Here is a 20,900-nt window from a genome sequence, read left to right as displayed (position 1 = left end):
AAGTACAAAGGTGCCCGTCGTTGAAGAAGCACCTTAAAGTTGAGCGTTTGATTTTCTGTTCTTCTGCACGCTTTATTAGATTCATTCACGGCGCCAAGGCTTTGTTATTCTTGCCCTCACATCTTACGTGGAGGAGCACGTTGAATGATACATTTCCTATGAGTGATTCATCTTCTTTCGGAATTGGTGAGAGCTTCTTGGAAAAGTCAATATCTTTCTTCATTTCCACTCGTTGCAGGGAAGTGCATATATAACCTGCATGCCGGGGCCTGTCAGAAGATGGAACTACCCAGCGCCCCTTTGTCTGGGTATGTTTTATTTGCACTCATTTCTCCCCGTTTGGCCTTTTCAATGAGAGCATTACCACTGCTTTACTTCTCCGTAATCGCAATTCTTCAAATTAGTGTCTCGCAACAACCTTATGTTCCTGTTAGTTGAAGAGTTTGTGCCGTTTCATCTTATTTGATTTCAATGTAGCAGCTGTTTCATCACCGAGCGCACAGAGATCGGCCGTGGTCTGTTAAAGCTCTATTTAATCAAATGGACTATGAAAAAGCTTTCTTCAGGCTAGATCTTTGAGGTCCTATTCAGTCTAATCTTCTTTTTTTCATTTTCTCTTTTGTTGAAATCTATTAGCCTTAAACCCTGTCTCATGATTTCTCCCGGCTATAACACCATCGCTCACCAGTTACTGGCCATCTAGCTAATGCTCTTCATCCAGAGTGACTTACAGTCTGCTAATAGCAGCGACAGACGCTGCAGGACCTCAGGTTAAGTGGCCTGTGCAACTATGCAAAAGAGAACTGCAAGTTTAGAGAAGTTCTCTGACTAGATATGTCTGTAAATGTATGCAAATGTAGGTATTTCTTTAACTTTCTTTAGTACTATTAAAGCATTAAAACAGACATAAAAAGTGACTTTAGTATTGCTATACAAGTGCTATGCCTTGTCATTATATTTAATGAAGCTGAACTAAAATGAACTACCAAGTAGTTGTATTTTTATTAACAAACGTTAACAAAGATTCATGAGTTTTCGCCAATAGCTTTCACTATGACTTTGAAAATTTGAATCTGGTAATTAATGTTTGGCTCAGTTGTCAAGATTTTAGGGTAATGTAAAGGGGTTATTCCATTGAAAGGTTAAAATTGTCAATTATTTTAACTTTACTTTATTGAAAAGCTATCCTGTTGCTCTAGGATTCTGGGAAAAGAAATGGGTCTTTCACCCGGATCCAGAAAATAAAAAATAATCGCATATCAATACAAATTTCTATAGCTGTAAATTCAGACATTCATTATTTATTTGTGACCCTGGACCACAAAACATGTTATAAGTAGCATTTGCAGCAATAGCAAAAAATGTTTGTTTTTTTATGCCAAAAATCATAAGGATATTAAGTAAAAGATTGTGTTCCATGAAGATATTTAGTAAATTTCCTACTGTAAATATATCAAATCTTAATTTTTGATTAGTAATATGCATTGCTAAGAACTTCATTTGGACAACTTTGAAGGTGATTTTCTCAATATTTAGATTTTTTTGCACCCTCAGATTGTCATATACTTTTCATATACTTTTCAGATGATGCATATATCTCAATTTCAGAAAACTGACCCATATGACTGGTTTTGTGTTCCCAGGTCACATATTACTTAATGTTTTTGCAAATATGTTAAGTGTATTATAGCATGCATGCAAAATTAATTAATTAATTTATCAAACCCCATTCCATTTTAATTCTACCCCTAGTGAAAAATATACTAAAATGTATTTGAAATACATTTTGTTTTTGCTAAGTATGCTACAAATACATTTGCATATTTATGCAATTGCATAACTTTTAAATAATTTTTTTTATATGCATATATGTATGCAATTGTACTTCAGGTATACTAAAAATACTTAAAATCTGCAAAATTGTAAAGTAATGCTGAGATCCAACTAAAGATATACTTGAGTATAATTGCAAGTATACTTTAGGTACACTTTTAATATTTTGCATTTAAATACTGGAGAGTCCTTATTAACAGTGATATTAAAACATATTTTAGACGTAATATTAAAAAATACTCATTGTGCAATAAAGAAATACTCTAAATAACGTTTCATTATAATTCAGTAAATCTTAAGTGATATGTCTATAAATTTAGGAATTGAATTTAGATTTAAAAGATAAGCTCAGTTGAATTTACACTCCTGAATTTGTGCCATTTCATCTTATTTGATTTCAGTGTAGCAGCTGTTCCATAACCATGGAATATAGAAATGTCACCTATGGAAATACACAACTTATATGATCTATTGCAAACATTCAATTCATATGATAACATGTTTATGATCACTATTTTCCAAAAAGCATAGTGTAGGTTTGCAAATAGCAAATAGCATTGCAAACTTGCGTGGTTGGTGCTACAGCTCTTGACCTGTGGTTAGAATTGTAGTTTCTTGTTACTATGACATATTGCCTTTAAACATACCATGCACTTGAACTAACATATATTGTAATCTCTTTCATTCTATGCATAAACAAATTTCATTAACACCTTTTAGTTTGTTAAGAGGCTCAAAGCGCCTTTATGAAGAGTGTGTATATGTGTACTCACTCTAGTACCAAGGGCAAACCGCAATAAACGGAGAACAAAAATAGCAAAGCAGTTCTCAGATGCCATGTTTGTTTTTTCCAGCAATAATCCAAGACCAATTCGATCTCAAACGAATTAATTAGCAAAAGTATCACTCCACCATCTGCTTGATGTCAATAAAAACTGGTAAACGTGGCTCGAGCAACGAATGTGCGACAAAATTTCTCTGTTTTCAGGAAGCAGTGGTGACTAGCCCATTCTGGCAGCGAGTTACATTGTTGTTTGGGAAACCTCTGAACAATTAAATTGTTACATTTATTGGTAACATTTTATAATAATTGAACCATTAATGAACCATTAGTTAAGCATTAGTAAATAGTCACTTCATCATTTATAACACATATTCTTAATGTAATTCATTACTAATTGAGGTGGTTATAAAGCATTTAGCAGTTGTCATTTAACTATTTTTGCGAGCTCATCTTAAGTGAGGACTACTTATACCTTAGTAAACGATACTTGAGCCTTTAAATCTGCTTGGTGAAAGCTTTACAACATAAATAGTCCTTACTTTAGATGAGCTCACAAAAATAGTTAACTAGCACATAAGGTTAGTGAAGATATCCACATTGTATGATGAATAAATCTCTCACTTCACGCTAGTCTAGTCAATGCTGTTGTTTACATCAACCGCTGGTCCGCAAGTTAGGCAAATCCCCCACCTGCCAACGATTTAAATTTCCATAGGCGGGATTTATTTGAATGATATTTTAATGGACAGTGTTGAAACATCATAGCATCCCGGAAAACATATGCTGTAGTCCAAACGAGCCGTTTGTTGTAGTTCTTGAAAAGGGATTTAAAATCTCAATATCTCCCTTTGGAGTGGACTTTGAGATTTGTAACTTTGTAGATGTTTTTATGCCCAAACATCACACCACACACGGGCTAAAATTCAAAAAGTGAAAAAGCATAGTAGGACCCCTTTAATCATTTACTTACTCTTTTGAAATGATCTTATGTACCACTGATGACAAACTAAATAACTGGTTTGTAAATAATGTAGTACTTAATTTAGAAAAGATATATTAATACAAATATATATATGCTCATGATTCAAGAATAAAACATTTATAGCTGTATTTACATTCATTTAAACTGCTTATTAATCTGTGTTAATGTAGGGACAATGCTTTATAAATAGTGAATTGACTACAGTATGTATTAATGCATAACTAATGGTTCATAGCGTGCAGTTATTATAAAGTGTTACAGACTTGAACATTTGAATTTAAAGGTTAAGCTCATTTGAATTTAGAATGCTGAATTTGTGCTGTTTCTTCTGATTTGATTTAATTGTAGCAGCCGTTTTAAACTCACCATAGAATACTGATTTTTTTTTTATTGTCTAATGTTAATGCAAATATATAGTGTGTGTGTTTTTTTTTTTATTTGATTTTCATTCCATTTCAGTTTTTCTTTAAATTCGGAATTAAATTTGGATGAGAGGATAAAGCCTAATCTAATTTTAAATATGATAAAACTCCAACTGGTGGCATTCGCCACAGCTGTGACACTTGAAGTTTAATTGATCCGAGCTCCTGCAGTGTAAACAGAAGATTCAATGTTCTCTATTGACATTTCAATTGCTGTTCTAAAGTACTGTAAATGGACACAGTGAGTCCAAGAGGCCATTCATTACACGTTTGCCAATAAGAAGAATGCAAACACAACCTAGCGCACAGGGGGATATGCACACACTCGGGAGTAAAATCGAGGGGATGTACGTCAGTCTTACTTGCTTCAATATTGGCCTTTCAATCCTGGCGAGTTCTGGTGGTGTTAATGTAAAAAGTCATTATGCGAAAACATAACCCATGTATCATTTTCTCCCAACCTCAAAATGAACGCAGCACATTTCTTCCATTAGCATTTGAAAGCATTTCTTATTGCACATCATTGCATTGTTATTTATATGTACCAAGAACATGGGGCTTTCTTATATGTGCAAATGAGTTCATTTTGCATATCACTAGATTCCGTAATGGAGTTTGGACTTGATGAATATCTGTTTGATAATTTCTCCCGCTGTTGCATTGTGTGAGATACAGCATTCTGTACATGTCGTCTTCGCTGACTCTGTGCATGGCTGCTCTTGTCTTTTAAGCCGAGTGTGGGGGATTCCTGTCGGACCTGAATGGAGTCATCCTAAGTCCTGGGTTTCCTGGAAATTACCCCAGTGGGCTTGACTGCAACTGGACAGTTAAACTTCCTATTGGCTTTGGTTTGTATCCTGCAACTTTCGAGTTTTTTTTTTTTTTTCTTTTCCCCAAATAAGATTTCATTTATATCTCAGTTGTTTATATCCTTTGACAGAATGAGATTAAAAGTAAAATCTCCTGCTTAGATTTTTCTCTCAAATAAATAGACCTCATTGATATTTCTCAGTAAATTCACCCAAGACCAAATGATCTCAGATGCATTCATGGTTAACTATAACTCAAACCCTAACCATTAAAAACATTGTTGTTACTTGAAATAAAACGTTAAATAAAATATAATATGAAAACTGTTAGTTGCTGTTGCACCGTTTCTAATTTTCATTTAGTTTAAGTTGAAGTACTCAAATAAGAAACTAACACTGGAATAAAAACTAAATGTGACCCTGGACCACAAAACCAGTCTTAAGTCGCTGGGGTATATTTGTAGCAATAGCCAAAAATACATTGCATGGGTCAAAATTTTTGATTTTTCTTTTATGCCAAAAATCATTAAGAAATTAAGTAAAGTTCATGTTCCATGAAGATTTTTTGTAAAATTCCTACTGTAAACGTATCAAAATGTAATTTTTGATTTGTAATATGCATTGTTAAGAACCTAATTTGTACAACTTTAAAGGTGATTTTCTCAGTATTTTTGATTTTTTTGCATCCTCAGATTTCTGATTTCAAATAGATGTATCTCAGTCAAATATTGTCCTATCCTAACAAACCATACATCAATAGAAAGCTTACTTATTGAGCTTTCATATGATGTATAAATCTCAGTTTTGTCAAATTTAACCTTATGACTGGTTTTGTGGTCCAGGGTCACAAATAGATATGTAAATATATGTAAAAGCTTGAAGTTTTGAAAGTTTAGATAGATTAGATAGATGTTGATGGTGTTTTGCTAACATAATTTAGCACATTGCTAAGATGTTGCTAGCATGTTTTAACATAATTACCATAGCTAGCATGTTTCTAGCATGATTAGCATGTTGCTAGCATGTTTCTAGCATGATTACTGTTATTAGCATGTTTCTAGCATGATTACCATGTTCTTAAAACCAGTTTGTTTAGCAAAACAAATTACAACCAGCTGATTTAGAAAAAAGCCAACTAAAACCAGCTGATTTAGTAAAAAACAAACAAACAAACAGCTATGTCCCTCCTAAAAAAACCTGCTAAAACCAGCTAATGTCCCTGTTGAAAAAAACAGCATGCTGGTTAGGTAGGTTTTGAAGCATGGATGCTGGTTTGAGCTGGTTTAAGCTGGTCCTTGGTCATGTGCTGATCCTAAAATGGTCCTGAGTAGGAGCCAGTTGTTTAGGACCAGCTTAAACCATCTGATTTAGCAAAAAGACAGCTAAAACCAGTTAATTTAGCAAAAACTGCTAAAACCAGCTCATTTCCCTGTTGAAAAAAAACATCATATGCTGGTTAGGTAGGTTTTGAAGCATGGCTGCTTGTTTAAGCTGGTCATGAGCTGGTTTAAGATGGTCATGTGCTGGTCATCTGTAAACTGGTTTAAGCTGGTCATGTGCTGGTCCTAAAATAATGACCAGCTAAAAAGTTCACAAAACCACTTTAAAACCATCCTGGGAGACCAGCTAAAGCAGTCAACCAGCTTAGGCTGGTTTTGTTTTTCAATAGGGAGCACTAGACAGCTTAAATACACTAAAAGTCAAAAGTTTTCACCCCCTCAATGAAAGTCTATGGAATTTTGTGTGGTTTGATATTCTGGTTTTCAAAAACCGTAAGCTTGTATCAGTTAGAAAAGATACAGCAACTAACTTCAGAACAGTCTGAAGGCCTGAACCAAATTTAGCAAAAGCCAGCTATAAAACAGCTAAAACCAGCAGATTTAGCTAAACCAAAAAAAAAAAAAAAAAAACGGAAAAAAAATGGTAAAACCAGATGATTTAGTAACAAAAAAAAAAAAAACAGTTAAATCCCAGCTAAAACCAGTTAATTTGGTTAAAACTACAAAAACAAGTTCATTTAGCAAAAATACGTCTAAAGAAAACACAACCAAAGCCAGCCTAGGCTAATCTTAGCTGGTTTAAACTAAAAGTAACTGGTTTAAGCTTGCTTCGTCTTTTAGCAGGTCTCCCAGATTGATCAGCTAGACTAGCCCGACCAGCTAAAAGTGGCCGAATCCACTTTAAAACCAGCCTGGGATACCAGCCGAAGAATCCAACCAGTTTAGGCTGTTTTTTTTCAGTAGGGACTTAAGGTCAGAAATTTTCGTATTCATTTTTCCGTTGTTTTCATATTTGTCATCGTTACCTATCAAAATGCTTGTTACAGATGCGAAAATGCAGAAAATCAAAACTGATCCAATTTTTTTTTATGACCGACGAAAGTTTCAGAGGCAGTGTGTAAACTCGATTGACACAGCGCACGGTCGTAATAATTTTTTAATGTGCGAAAATTTCGGTCTCAGTGTGCAATGACCTTAAAATACACTAAAAGTCAAAAGTTTTCACCCCCTCTATGAAGGTCTATGGGATTTTGTGTGGTTTTAATAGTCTGGTTTTAAAAAACAGTTAGAAAAGATACAGTATAGCAACTAACTTCAGAAGAGTTTGAAGGTCTGATCTGAATTTAGCAAAAAGCCGGCTAAAACAAACAAAACAAAAAAATGAAGCTAAAACCAGTTAATTTAGTAAAACTGCTAAATCAGCTCATTTAGCAAAAATACAGATTGAAGAAAACAGCTAAAGCCAGCCTAGCTGGTTTAAACTGAAAGTAGCTGGTTTAAGCTTGCTTGGTCTTTTAGCATGTCTTCCAGATTTACCAGCCAGATCTGCCTGACCAGCTAAAAGTGGCCAAAACCACTTTAAAACCAGCCTGGGAGACCAGCCAAAGCATCCAACCAGCTTCCCTGGTAAAAAAAAAAAAACCCTGCATATGCTTGTTAGGTAGTTTTGGTCAAGGACCAGCATAAACCAGCAAAGAACCAGCTTAAACCAGAATCAAAACCTACCTAACCAGCATATGCTGTTTTTTTTTTCAACAGGGTTAGGCTGGTTTTAGCTGTTTTTCAATAGGGATTTAAGCTTTGCTATTGCAATAGACAGTTTAAATACCCTAAAAGTCAAAACGTTTTCACCCCCTCAATGAAAGTCTATAGGATTTTGTGCAATTTTGATAAAAAAAAAAAGATAGCAACTAACTTCAAAACAGTCTTTGAAGCTGTAGGAAGAGATACTGACTAGATTTTGGCTCAGAAGAAGCAGCAGCAGCTTATATAACAGATCAGTAATAAAAATGACGAAATAGCAATGATTTATAACGGGAATATTGTTTGTTGAAGCTGAAAGTCATGGATTGTTTTGTTTAAACTTTATTTTGAACTTTCAAAGTTTATCTTCAGATATCTCATTGTTAAAATGTACCGTATCTCTCCTCCTATTGTTTATGATCCAGGGATTCACCTGCAATTCCTCAACTTCTCCACGGAAGCTGTGCACGACTACCTTGAAGTCCGTGGCGGGACGCTGGACTCGGGTTCAGTGATCGATAGGTTCAGCGGGCCCGTTGTTCCAGAATCTTTCTTCAGTACGACCCACGAGACCAGCTTCTTCTTTCACAGCGACTACTCGCAGAACAAACCCGGTTTCCACATCACCTACGAGGGTAAGACGGATTAGACCTGCCCACGGCCATTACTTCCCCTGTCGATACGGACACACACCATTGGATCCCTTCTCACAATAACAGGATAGGGAATATAACCAATTGTTCTCTTCGAGTTCAGTCAAAGCCCTTTTTGAAAGCAAGTCAGTCAATCTCGGAAACATCCACGGCAGTTACTTTCTAGTCAGGCTGGTGCAGCTCCAAATGCAAAACTACATACTTCCAAAGTTGGCTAGTTGGTGGGTTGCCTGAATGACTGATTGGTCTTAACGAAAAACCCGATATAATTAGGCTGGGTTTGGGAATGTGTGCAGCTGTTGCTGTGGTGCTTTAAAGAGGATACATTTGAAGACCCAGCTTTTCTGAGAGGATTTCACCCTGGAAGCAGCTAAAGCACAGCATGCTCATTAAAAACAGCACTAAAATATCAAAATAAAAAATGCATAAACTACTGGTCAAAAGTTTGGAATAATTAAAAATTGTAAAAATGTTTTTCAGAGAAATGTTTTTAATAAAATATTATAAGATATTATTACAATTTAAAATAACTGTTTTCTATTTTAATACGTTTTAAAATGTAATTTATTCCTATTATGCAAAGCTGAATTTTCAGCATCATTACTCCAGCCTTAAATTTCATGTGATCCTTCAGAAATCATTCTAATATGCTGGTTTGCTGTTCAGTTATTATCAATGTTGAAAATGTTGCTGCTATTTTATTTTATTTTTATTTTTTGTGGATTTTGATGTGTAATTTATTTTAATTTCATTTTTTAATATATTATTTTATATTATTTTTTATATTACTTTATTTTATATTAGTTATTATTGGTGCTCAAAAAAATCAGTAGTGGTTCTTATTACTGCCAATGTTAAAAACGTTAAGCATTTATTTAGTTTATTCTTTTGTAACTTTGTACTTTTGGTCAATTTAATGTGTCCATGCAGATTCTTATTTGATTTAAATTTAATTTAATTTTAATTTATTGTTGTGGAAACTGTGATGTGTTCTTTAAAAAAGAAATGCTAAGCATTTATTTAGTTGAATCTTTTGTAACATTACACTTTTGATCAATTTAATGTGTCCTTGCAGATTTATTTTTATTTATTTATTTTTTGTGGACTTTTTTTGAGTTACGCATTTATTTAATTTAATCATTTGTAACGTTTGAAAAATCTTTTACTTTTGATCAATTTAATGTGTCCTTGCAGATTTATTTTTTTAATTTAATTTAATTTTTATATTATTATTTTAATATTATTTTATTTTATATCAATTATTATTGGTGCTCAAAAAATAATCATGGTTCTTATTATTATCAATGTTATTTTATTTTATTTTTTATTTCATTTCCATTGTTTTATTTCATATACTCCAAAATTTTGAATGGTAATGTATCACAGTTTCCACATATATATTAAGCAATAAAAAAAATCACAGGATCATCACATTTGTTTTATATATATATATATATATATATATATATATATATATATATAAATTCTAAATTGTAATAATAGTAACAATATTTTACTGCATTTTTGACCAATTATTGGTGAGCCTACTTTATATCAAAAACGTTAAAAAAAATTATTCCAAACTTTCAATTGGTACAAACTTTAATCTGTCTCGCATATGAATTGGTTGTAGTACAGTATATGAGAGTCTTATGGTTTGCACTGTGAGGTAATTAATGCTGTTATCTGGGTGTAGCATGACTATAAAAACCCTTAAGTGTTCAGTTTTAGTAGGCAGCTTTCCATTTTTTCCACAGACATGAAATTGTGCACCTTGCTGATGAGCAGAGGTTTGCTTTTGCTAAATGATTATCCCGTTTTCACCTGGCAGCCACCCAGAAAACCCCAACAGCACATGGCAATGTCCCAAGAACCGCTCAGAAGCAAATGTATTGTGTTTCAAATGTATTTTTATATTCCACCCCTTGTGCCTTTCTGGTTTACACAGCAGGAATCTGTCAGTATTTTGACTTTATGATTCTTGAAGAGTGAGATGTTTCCCGTCCCTTGAGAACAACTTTGGGTTTTTGAAGTAAAAAATAGAAGCTCTCATCCTTAGTGAAACCACTTTCTTTGATACAGCACAGAAAGGATCTGCCCTTTCAATATTAGTCACAAAATATTTATTGCTTCTGTGACACTCTTTTTGTGCTTGTTTGCTTGTGTGTGTGGTCAGACTGCTAAGTTTAGACATTTCATTTTGGATGAATAATTAAAACTTTTTATGTTCTCTAAATAACTTAAGCTTCGAATATTAAACCCAAAGTTATTTTTATAAATCCCTTATGTAACATTTATTGTCTACGCATTTGCCACATCATGGACAATAAGTTTAGTAAGCCTTATTAGAACTTTGTTTTACATAATTTCTGAAGCAGCCTTTTGAAGTTTCTGCATAATCAAAAATTTTCAGTAAAACAATATGGATAGTTCTTGTTGATTTTATTTTGTAATTTTGATTTACAATATTTTGAATTTGCTTTTATTTGTATATTTTAGTTTGAGCTTTTCTCATTTTTATTTGTTTTTACCATGTGTTTGTGTATGTATGTATGTGTGTGTGTGTGTGTGTGTGTGTGTGTGTGTGTGTGTGTATATATATATATATATATATATATATATATATTTATTATTATTATTATTTTTTTTTTTTTTACATGTGTGTGGCTGCTTTTTGTTTAATTTTTATTAATTTTAGTACTTAATCTTATTTCAGTTACCCTGTAGTTTCAAAGGCAACGTTTTATTGTCAATATTTCATCTAATATTTTAAAATATTTAATCATTTTTAAAGCAGCTTGAACCAGTGGAAGAACTTTTTAAATTTCCTGCATAGTACAACTATATATAATTGGTTCATTTATTTATTTTTTTCATTACTTTGACTTTAGAATTTTTTATATACTATTATAGGTTGTGTAAATGTATTGAATTGGTATCTATTTCTTGTTTTTCTTTTTTTTTTTCAGTTTTCAATTTAATTTGAAGTGCTTTTGTCATTTTTTTTTATATATATATATTTTCCCACAGCTTTCATTTATTTTTATTTCAGTTTAAGTAGTGATTTTATTGCATCAGCTTTATATTAATTATTATTTTTGTTTAAATATTTTTGTCTAATATTTTTTTTTCTAATAAATTCTATTCAAATAAATTCTATCTAATTTACACTGTAAAAATAAAAAATAAAATAAAAAAATAATAATTTTTGCAGCTGTGGTTGCCAGAATAGTTTTATTTAAAAAAAGAAAAGGGAAAAACGGAAAAACTGTACACTTTACAGTATAAAACTAATTTACAAACAATAAAATTTAAATGTAAACTGGTAAATTTAACAACACAAACTGCTACTCAAATCTTTTTTTTTTTTTTTTTTACTATAATGCAGGTGGTAAAATGAAAGCCACATGAAGAATCAAAGTTCATCGCAATAGGCTCTATGCACGCGTACTTCCGCGTTTGACGCAAGGCTGCTATTCCGTTTCCGGTTGGAGAGGTTTGAAGCGGAGAAAAACGCGATTATGGCAGAGTCGACGAATTTTACTCGGTGTTTGCAAGAGTTGCCCAAATGTACAATCACTGATGTGCAGTACAACGCCACAGAGCAAACTTGAGAAAGGTTTCAAGTTTTATGTGTCTTCGTATCTGTGCAATTATGAAGGTAAATTCAGCTAACCTGAACCGCCTGAACTGAACTTCTATTATTTTTTTTACGATTCGTCCAGCAGCAGGCGTGTTTGTAATTTTGTCTGAAAGTGTGAGGTAAAATCAGGGCCACAAATGAGATCTCAGTGAAAGCTCACTGCTACCGCTCTATGAGGAAAGCAGAGACTCCACACCAACTGAGAGTAGAGTAGCTTAAAAGTTCTGTTGGACATGTTCAGTCCAGTTCAGTTTTTACTTTTCTAACGTTACCACTGTTCAGCTTGGATAACCACAGCTGTTATCTTAGCTAGTATGGATGATTATTGTACAAAATAATAAGAATAAAAAATGTAATGCAGTTCTACGACAGATGAATAGCACTGCAGTATCACTGCTAATTATAGCTGAAACAGTGGTAATGGAGATACAAGGCGGCAAAGTTGGTTTTATAATCACACATTCTTTAGGAAACGTGTGGAAACTTAGAAAAGTGTTAAATTTAGCAGATGCTGTACACTGCGGCACACAGCAGTGGTGGCTAGAGGGGCTGTCCTCCCGTCTTTGAAAAGATACTTTCATACGTTTAGATGTCATTTTATATGTTTATTTAATATAATAAAGCAAATAAGCATCAACAATATGAGTGGAGTCTGTTTTTGTGACTAATGTTACCGTAGTATAGAAGACAATACAAGTTATTAGAAAAAATAGTACACAGCACTCTACAATCGCGCCGGAACGGAAGTAATCCAGCATCCTTATATTCCACCGGAAGTACGTCATTCACCGCCGTGCATACAGCCTATTAGCTTTTCCACAAGCTGAAGTATGCACTAATATACAGAAGGTGCATAGACATTCACACAAACTCAAAACACAATCATGGTAACACACAACACCTAAATCATGCATGAAATGTTCATTAAACAACAGAAGATGTAACATAAAACCCAAACGTACAGAACTCAAATTTGTTAGTTATGGGATTTAACTGCATTAAACTTGTTTGTTAAAATGTGTGGTCCCTTTTTACAATATGTAATATAAGTTTCAGGTGTCCCCAGCATGTGTCTGTAAAGTTTCAGCTCAAAATATCCCACAGATCATTTATTATATAATTTTGAAAATGACCATTTTGAGTGGAAGCAGAAACGCATCGTTTCTGTGCATGGCTCTTTAAATGCAAATGAGCTGCTGCTCTGTGCCCCCTTTTTTCCAAAATAGAGCTGTGCCTTTACAGCTCATTCATCAGACACCCTGCTAAAAATGTCTGTTTGGTTTTGATTATCATGTCTATAGCGATGAGATCGTGCATTTTAACCCTCTGGGGTATAAGGGCGTTACGGGGCCCTGCAGAAGTTTTGTAAGGAATAATTGACGACGGGCCGTAGAATTCTTAGAAAATAATGCACACCCGAGGTGGTGATGCGGTCACGACGCAAAGCGGAGTGGCCGTTCCACCTCGGGTTAACTGTATGTGTGTGCGTCTGTGAGTGAGAGAGAGCGAGAGAAATAGAGTATGTGCTTTCCGTACATAATAAAACGTAATATTGTGGAAAAAACATGGACATAATCTGTCGTTTTTATCCTGTCGTTTACCGTATGTATTAGTTTTGCCAATGTCACTGTAGCTTTTGGTTATTTTGCCGTTTTGGGCTGTAAGGACCTTTGAAATAACTGAAATCGTGTGGCGGAGTGATATAGACATGTACTGCGGTCAAAAGCTGCCTGGAACTTCGTTCGCCGTGCATTTCCCTGAAAATAATGCACACCTCTAGAACGTTCGTCAGCCAATCAGATTCAAGCATTCAACGGCCCTGTAGTATAAATTAGTTTAAACTTCTGATATAGGGTTTTCTGAGAGCACACATTCAAAGCAAACACACAGAAAGCAGCTGCCACATGGCATGTGAGTACTAAACTAAGTTCTCTTTCGTGTCTTATTGCGCTTAAACTGTCAAATACACACAAGTTTATGTTAGAAACACTGGAGTTTGTGACGGTAAACAGCTTGGTAAGGAATCACATTTTTATATTAGATCTGTGTGGCAACAGCGTAATATACAGTAAATAAATCAATAAATCCACTGCTCTCGTTTCTCTGAGGCTGGGACTCTAAATAGTGTTCTGTTCTCGTTCTTGTCACTTGCGAAAACAAAATGACGTGGTGACGTGGGTTGAACATGCAGCTTGAAGGGCGGTAATATTATAATATGTTTCCCCAACCATGTCACGTGGGGAGCTAAATCTGAGCAGCTCATTTTTTCACATGCTAGCAGATAAAGGCTTACCAAAACTAAGTTACTGGTTGTCCTTTTTCACATTTTCTAGGTTGGAAGATGCACCAGGGACATGATTATAGCACTTAAACTTGGAAAAAGTCAGATTTTCACCTTTATGACAGATGTCACCTTAGTTTTAGTTGCAATTAATTGAAATTCAGTTTCGATTTCCATTTCGGCTTCAAACGATCATTAAAATACAGTAATCAAGCTGAAACGATTATTGCGCCCCATTCCGCCCCCTTTCCATAAAAGCCTAGTTTCACATGCAAATCAGCAAAATCATGTTACGTGACTTTCATAAAATGGGACGTGCTTGATTTATTAATGTTTCTTTGATGTTGTGTTTTTAAAAGTGAGAATGAGAACTTGCGCTGTTCTGTGTAGAGACGGAGCATAACACGGACATGTTAAGTTATCTTTCAACTCAAGGTGCTCGCCTAAACAGTCAAATGCACGCAAAATGTTTCAAAAATGAGGCACTTGGTGATTATTCACGTAAACCCTTGTCAGTTGTGTCCTAAATGTTCATAAACAGTTAAGAATGAAAATACATGTTTAACGTATATTGCAACAACAAATAATATTCCTTCTACCGTCTCTGCTTGATATTAAGAAAATGTAAAAATACAAAGAAAAAAATCACTCACTGTTCTTGAATGAAGGACTTTTGTAGTTTTAATAAGAAACAAAGCATGTTTAGTTATTACAGTGAAGACGCTCTTTTATTTTACATTCAAATAATTACATTTAATTCTTGTAGTATTTTTAGAATACTTTAGACTTGCATAAAAGTATTCATTGTTTTTTTTTCTTTTTTCATTTGTATCTTTTTTTCTGTTGTATTGCTATCTTTAAATTAATCACTGATGGTAAAGTTTTGGACCCAGTCATAACCGTGTTAAATAATTGTGATTACAATATCGACCAAAATAATCGTGATCATGATTTTTGCCAAAATCGAGAATCCCTGGTTTTAGTTTGATAACAACAATGATGGGCATTGGTGTTGAATGGCCTCTCACTGACTGAATAAATCCTTCTGCTTTGTGATCATTTAGCGTATGAACTGCAGAGGTGTCCGGATCCACGGCCCTTTCGTAATGGTGTGGTGATTGGCAGTGATTTTGGAGTCGGCATGACCATCTCGTTCCAGTGCCTGCCAGGATACACGCTGCTGGGCGAAGCGTCGCTCACGTGTCTGCATGGCGTCAGTCGCAACTGGAACCATCCTGTGCCTCGCTGTGAAGGTACAGAGCCCATACAGAAAACCTGAAATGTCCATGTTTTTAAATTCTGTAAAAGCTATATATAGAGGCTTTTCTGCAAGCATTAAAAACAATGAAGGACTTAAAGGATTAGTTCACTTTCATAACAACAATGCACAGATAATGTACTCACCCCCTTGTCATCCAAGATGTTCATGTCTTTCTTTCTTCAGTCGTAAAGAAATTGTGTTTTTTTGAGGAAAACGTTTCAGGATTTCTCTCCATATAATGGATATGGATGGCGCCCCGAAGTTTGAACTTCTGAAATGCAGTTTAAATGCACTTTAAAAGCAGCTTCAAAAGGCTCTAAACGATCCCAGCTGAGGAGGAAGGGTCTTATCTAGCGAAACAAATTGACAATTTATATACTTTTTAACCTCAAATGCTCGTCTTGTCTCATCTCTGCGCAGCGCATGCGAAATCTGTGTGATTCAGGTGAATACAGTTAGGGTACGTCTAAAAACTCCAATCTCGTTTATGTCTTCAGTGTCAAAATCGTCCTATAATGCTGTTTTTGCCTTCTTTTTTTTTGTAAAGGGAGTTTGAGTTTCTTTGTATGTTCACTTTGTAAACACTATGTCGGTACTTTTGCATCGATCTAAGGCGATTTTGAAGTTAGGGAAGAAAACGAGATGGGAGTTTTTAGACGTACCCTAACTGTATTCACCTGAATCACACAGATTTCGCATGCGCTGCGCAGAGTTGAGACAAGACGAGCATTTGAGGATAAAAAGTATATAAATTGTCAATTTGTTTCGAAAATAACCGATCGTTTCGCTAGATAAGACCCTTCCTCCTCCACTGGGATCGTTTAGAGCCTTTTGAAGCTGCATTTAAAGTGCATTTCGGAAGTTCAAACTTCGGGGCGCCATCCATATCCATTATAAAGAGAGAAATCCTGAAATGTTTTCCTCAAAAAAACACAATTTCTTTACGACTAAAGAAAGAAAGGCATGAACATCTTGGATGACAAGGGGGTGAGTACATTATCTGTGCATTGTTGTTATGAAAGTGAACTAATCCTTTAAGCGGTGAACTTTAGACTTATCATTGTTTTATGTCCTGCATTATTGCTTGTTGCAGCTGTATCCTCAATACACAAATTGCTGATTGTGTTTTGATTTTATTTGTCCTCCGTCAGCACTTTGTGGTGGTAATATCACGGCCCTCAATGGGACTATCTACTCTCCGGGCCACCCGGCTGACTACCCCAATCTTAAAGACTGCATATGGAGCATCCGAGTACCTCCAGGCAACGGCATCCACATCAACTTCACCGTTCTTAACACTGAGCCCATCTACGACTACATCACCATCTGGTATGACTTCTGCAAACGTTTTACAAGAACTCCTCACCTAAAGACGTGCATCTGCCGGGTGTCATATAACAACATGAGTGTTGTGCTCACAAAATAACTTTAGAAAAGAGATAGGCTTTAGAAAAAAGATCAAATTGTACCAATTCCAATTATTTTTGTGTTTCAGAGACTGATAATCGTCATGCATAAACTATTTCAATCAAATTCATAATTGCTTTTCTTGATGGTTAGATATCCTACAACGATGAAAATACATTTGAAACCATTACACAGAGAACAAAAAGTGCACAACTGGCATGAATTTATTTGTGACCCTGGACCACAAAACCAGTCTTAAGTCGCTGGGGTATATTTGTAGCAATAGCCAAAAATACATTGCATGGGTCAACATTTTTGATTTTTCTTTTATGCCAAAAATCATTGAGAAATTAAGTAAAGTTCATGTTCCATGAAGATTTTTTGTAAAATTCCTACTGTAAACATATCAAAATGTAATTTTTGATTAGTAATATGCATTGTTAAGAACCTAATTTGGACAACTTTAAAGGTGATTTTCTCAGTCTTTTTGATTTTTTTGCATCCTCAGATTTCTGATTTTAAATAGATGTATCTCAGCCAAATATTGTCCTATCCTAACAAACCATACATCAATAGAAAGCATATTTATTGATTTAAATCTCAGTTTAAATTTAACCTTATGACTGGTTTTGTGGTCCAGGGTCACATTTGTTTGAAAGTATTTATTTATTTATTATTTATTTATTTATTTATTTATTTATTTATTTATTTATTTATTTATTTATTTATTTATTTATGTTGCCATTTTTTGATATTTCAAATATAATGTTTACAATTAATAATTACAGCACATTTATTAGTAAATTAACTAAATTATTGCATTTAAAATAAATCATTTTATATTACAGTACAAACCCAACCCAAGTTTTACCAATACCAATAATTTTTGTGCTTCAGAGACAATCGTCATGCATAAACTATTTCAATCAAATTCATGATTGCTTTTCTTAGTGAGTTAGATATCCCACAACAAGGAAAATAATTTTGAAACCATTACACTGAAAAACAAAAACAGCCCAATTCGCATGAATTAATTTGTTGGATATTCACTCATTCATTTTCTTGCTTGCTGCCTTTTTTTTGTAATGCTTTAAATATAATATTTACAGTAAATAATTACAGCACATGTATTAGTAAAATAATTAAATGATTGCATTCAAAATAAATTATTTTATATTAAAGTGCAAACCCATTTTGTATTTTTTTTATTTAATGTTTTTTAAATGTCCAATGATGAACAATATATGTATTATAACATTATAGCAATTAATAATAATAATAATAATAATTGTAAGACATTCCAAAACAAAGATTCAAATAAACTTGAACAATATTTATTGGTTAATATAATAATAATAATAATAATAATAATAATAATAATAATACGTTAAACAAAACCAAGATAAAAACTAACTTTATTATTATTATTATTATTATTATTATTATTATTATTGTGTTTGTTTAGATCTTTCTAACAGGTCAAATATTATTATTATTATTATTATTATTATAAATTGTGCCTTTTTTCATCTTTGTTTTGACTGTCTAAAAAGTCAATTATTATTATTATTATTATTATTATTATTATTATTAATTATCATTTTATATATGTGTAAATATTGTGCCAGTTTATTTTCACCTTTGCTTTGGACTGTCTAACAAGTATTTCTTACTAAAGGAAAACCACTGTTGCTTAAAGTTGCTGTTGGGTGCTGAGTTCAGAAATCAAATGATGCCATTATCAGTAAAAACGAACCGGTAAGCAAGTGTGAGTTTAGAGAAGTGCAAAAAATATCAGTCAAGTCGATTATCTGCCTATGTCTAGTTTTGGATTTATCAAAATGATTTGTCGAGCACTCCACCAGAGAGTTTGTCCTTGTCCATGAAAAATGCATTTGTGCTAATGCTGCTAAGCTGTGACTTACATAACACTTTATTTTAGTCTTTTATCTGTTTTGTTTCACACATTTCTCTTGTGCTTCCCCATCTTCCTTATATTTCCTCCTTGACTGAACATTAATGCTGAAGTGTCAAGCGGCTGGTGCGAAAGCAAAATTTAGACGCTTGTGTTCACGTCATGGAAAATAGGATTTTTCTCGCTGTTCTGAAAAATAACTGTTTGATGTACCTTGTATAAGTCCTTGCCCAGGAACGGCTCTTTCAGAAATAATTTATAAGAACAATACTGTATGACCTCCCACATTTACATATCAATGCATATTCAAAGCTCAATGCAATTGTTACTCATTTACCATTCAAAGAGTCATTTACATACAGAGGTCTTCAAGGTACAATAGCAACAACAGCCTGTTTAATTTCCCAGGGTCAGAGCGAGGGAGCTAAAATTGTTGAGTAAAATAAAATTTGGTGCAAAGAGGACACTTTTACGAAAAGTTGATCAAAACTGTCTTCAAACTATTTCTCTGCCATAACAGCAGATCATCTAAATGGGAAAACTGACCATAGAAGAGATGGACCCACATTTGGTCTGTGATAACTTTTTATTTGACCCACCATGTCATATCTCTTAGGAAAGGGATCAGTTTTTACCAATACCAATACTGATAATATGCATAAACTGCTCGTAAGAACTCATTAGACATAGACACAGTCCAAAACAAAGTTGAAAATAAACTGGAACAGTATTAATAATAATAATAATAATAATTTGACTTGTTAGTCCAAAACAAAGATATAAAACAAACTGACACAATATTTATAATAATAAATATTATAATATTATATTATTATTATTATTATTATTATTATTATTATTAATTTGACTTGTTAGAACGTACAAAAAAAACTGGCACAATGTTTATAATAATATAATAATAATAATAATAATAATAATAATAATAAATAATTTGACTTGTCAGACAGAGATGAAAATAAACTGAGACAATATTAATAATAATAATAAAAATAATAATTAATATTATCGTTAATTATTTTTATTATTATTTGACTTGTAAGACAGTCCAAAACAAAGATGAAAATAAACTGGCACAATATTTATAATTATAATAATAATATGATCATTAATTATTATTATTATTATTATTAGTAGTAGTAGTAGTAGTAGTAGTAGTAGTAGTATTAGTAGTAGTATTAGTATTATTAGTATTACTTGACTTGTTAGACAGTCCAAAACAAAGATGAAAATAAACTGGCACAATATTTATAATTATAATAATAATATTATCATTAATTATTATTATTATTAGTAGTAGTAGTAGTATTAGTATTATTAGTATTACTTGACTTGTTAGACAGCCCAAAACAAAGATGAAATAAACTGGCACAATATTTATAATTATAATAATAATATTATCATTAATTATTATTATTAGTAGTAGTAGTAGTAGTATTAGTATTATTAGTATTACTTGACTTGTTAGACAGTCCAAAACAAAGATGAAAATAAACTGGCACAATATTTATAATTATAATAATAATATTATCATTAATTATTATTATTATTATTAGTAGTAGTAGTAGTAGTATTAGTATTATTAGTATTACTTGACTTGTTAGACAGCCCAAAACAAAGATGAAAATAAACTGGCACAATATTTATAATTATAATAATAATATTATCATTAATTATTATTATTATTAGTAGTAGTAGTAGTATTAGTATTATTAGTATTACTTGACTTGTTAGACAGTCCAAAACAAAGATGAAAATAAACTGGCACAATATTTATAATTATAATAATAATATTATCATTAATTATTATTATTAGTAGTAGTAGTAGTAGTATTAGTATTATTAGTATTACTTGACTTGTTAGACAGC

General features: G+C 32.9%; 1 protein-coding gene across 1 annotated transcript in view; it reads left to right on the top strand.

Annotated features, from left to right (window-relative positions):
• The window catches only part of csmd3a (CUB and Sushi multiple domains 3a), a 516,772-nt gene that overhangs the window by 295,764 nt on the left and 200,108 nt on the right, over positions 1 to 20,900 (top strand). Inside the window, exons 39-43 of the mRNA XM_073847643.1 lie at positions 239 to 308; positions 4,753 to 4,869; positions 8,279 to 8,488; positions 15,495 to 15,683; positions 16,843 to 17,020. Coding sequence (XP_073703744.1) covers positions 239 to 308; positions 4,753 to 4,869; positions 8,279 to 8,488; positions 15,495 to 15,683; positions 16,843 to 17,020 — 764 coding nt within the window. The remainder of the gene's footprint in view (positions 1 to 238; positions 309 to 4,752; positions 4,870 to 8,278; positions 8,489 to 15,494; positions 15,684 to 16,842; positions 17,021 to 20,900) is intronic.

The sequence above is a fragment of the Garra rufa genome, chromosome 9 (genome assembly GCF_049309525.1).
Source record: "Garra rufa chromosome 9, GarRuf1.0, whole genome shotgun sequence".
Lineage (NCBI taxonomy): Eukaryota > Metazoa > Chordata > Actinopteri > Cypriniformes > Cyprinidae > Garra > Garra rufa.
This window is presented reverse-complemented; position numbering and strand designations above follow the sequence as displayed.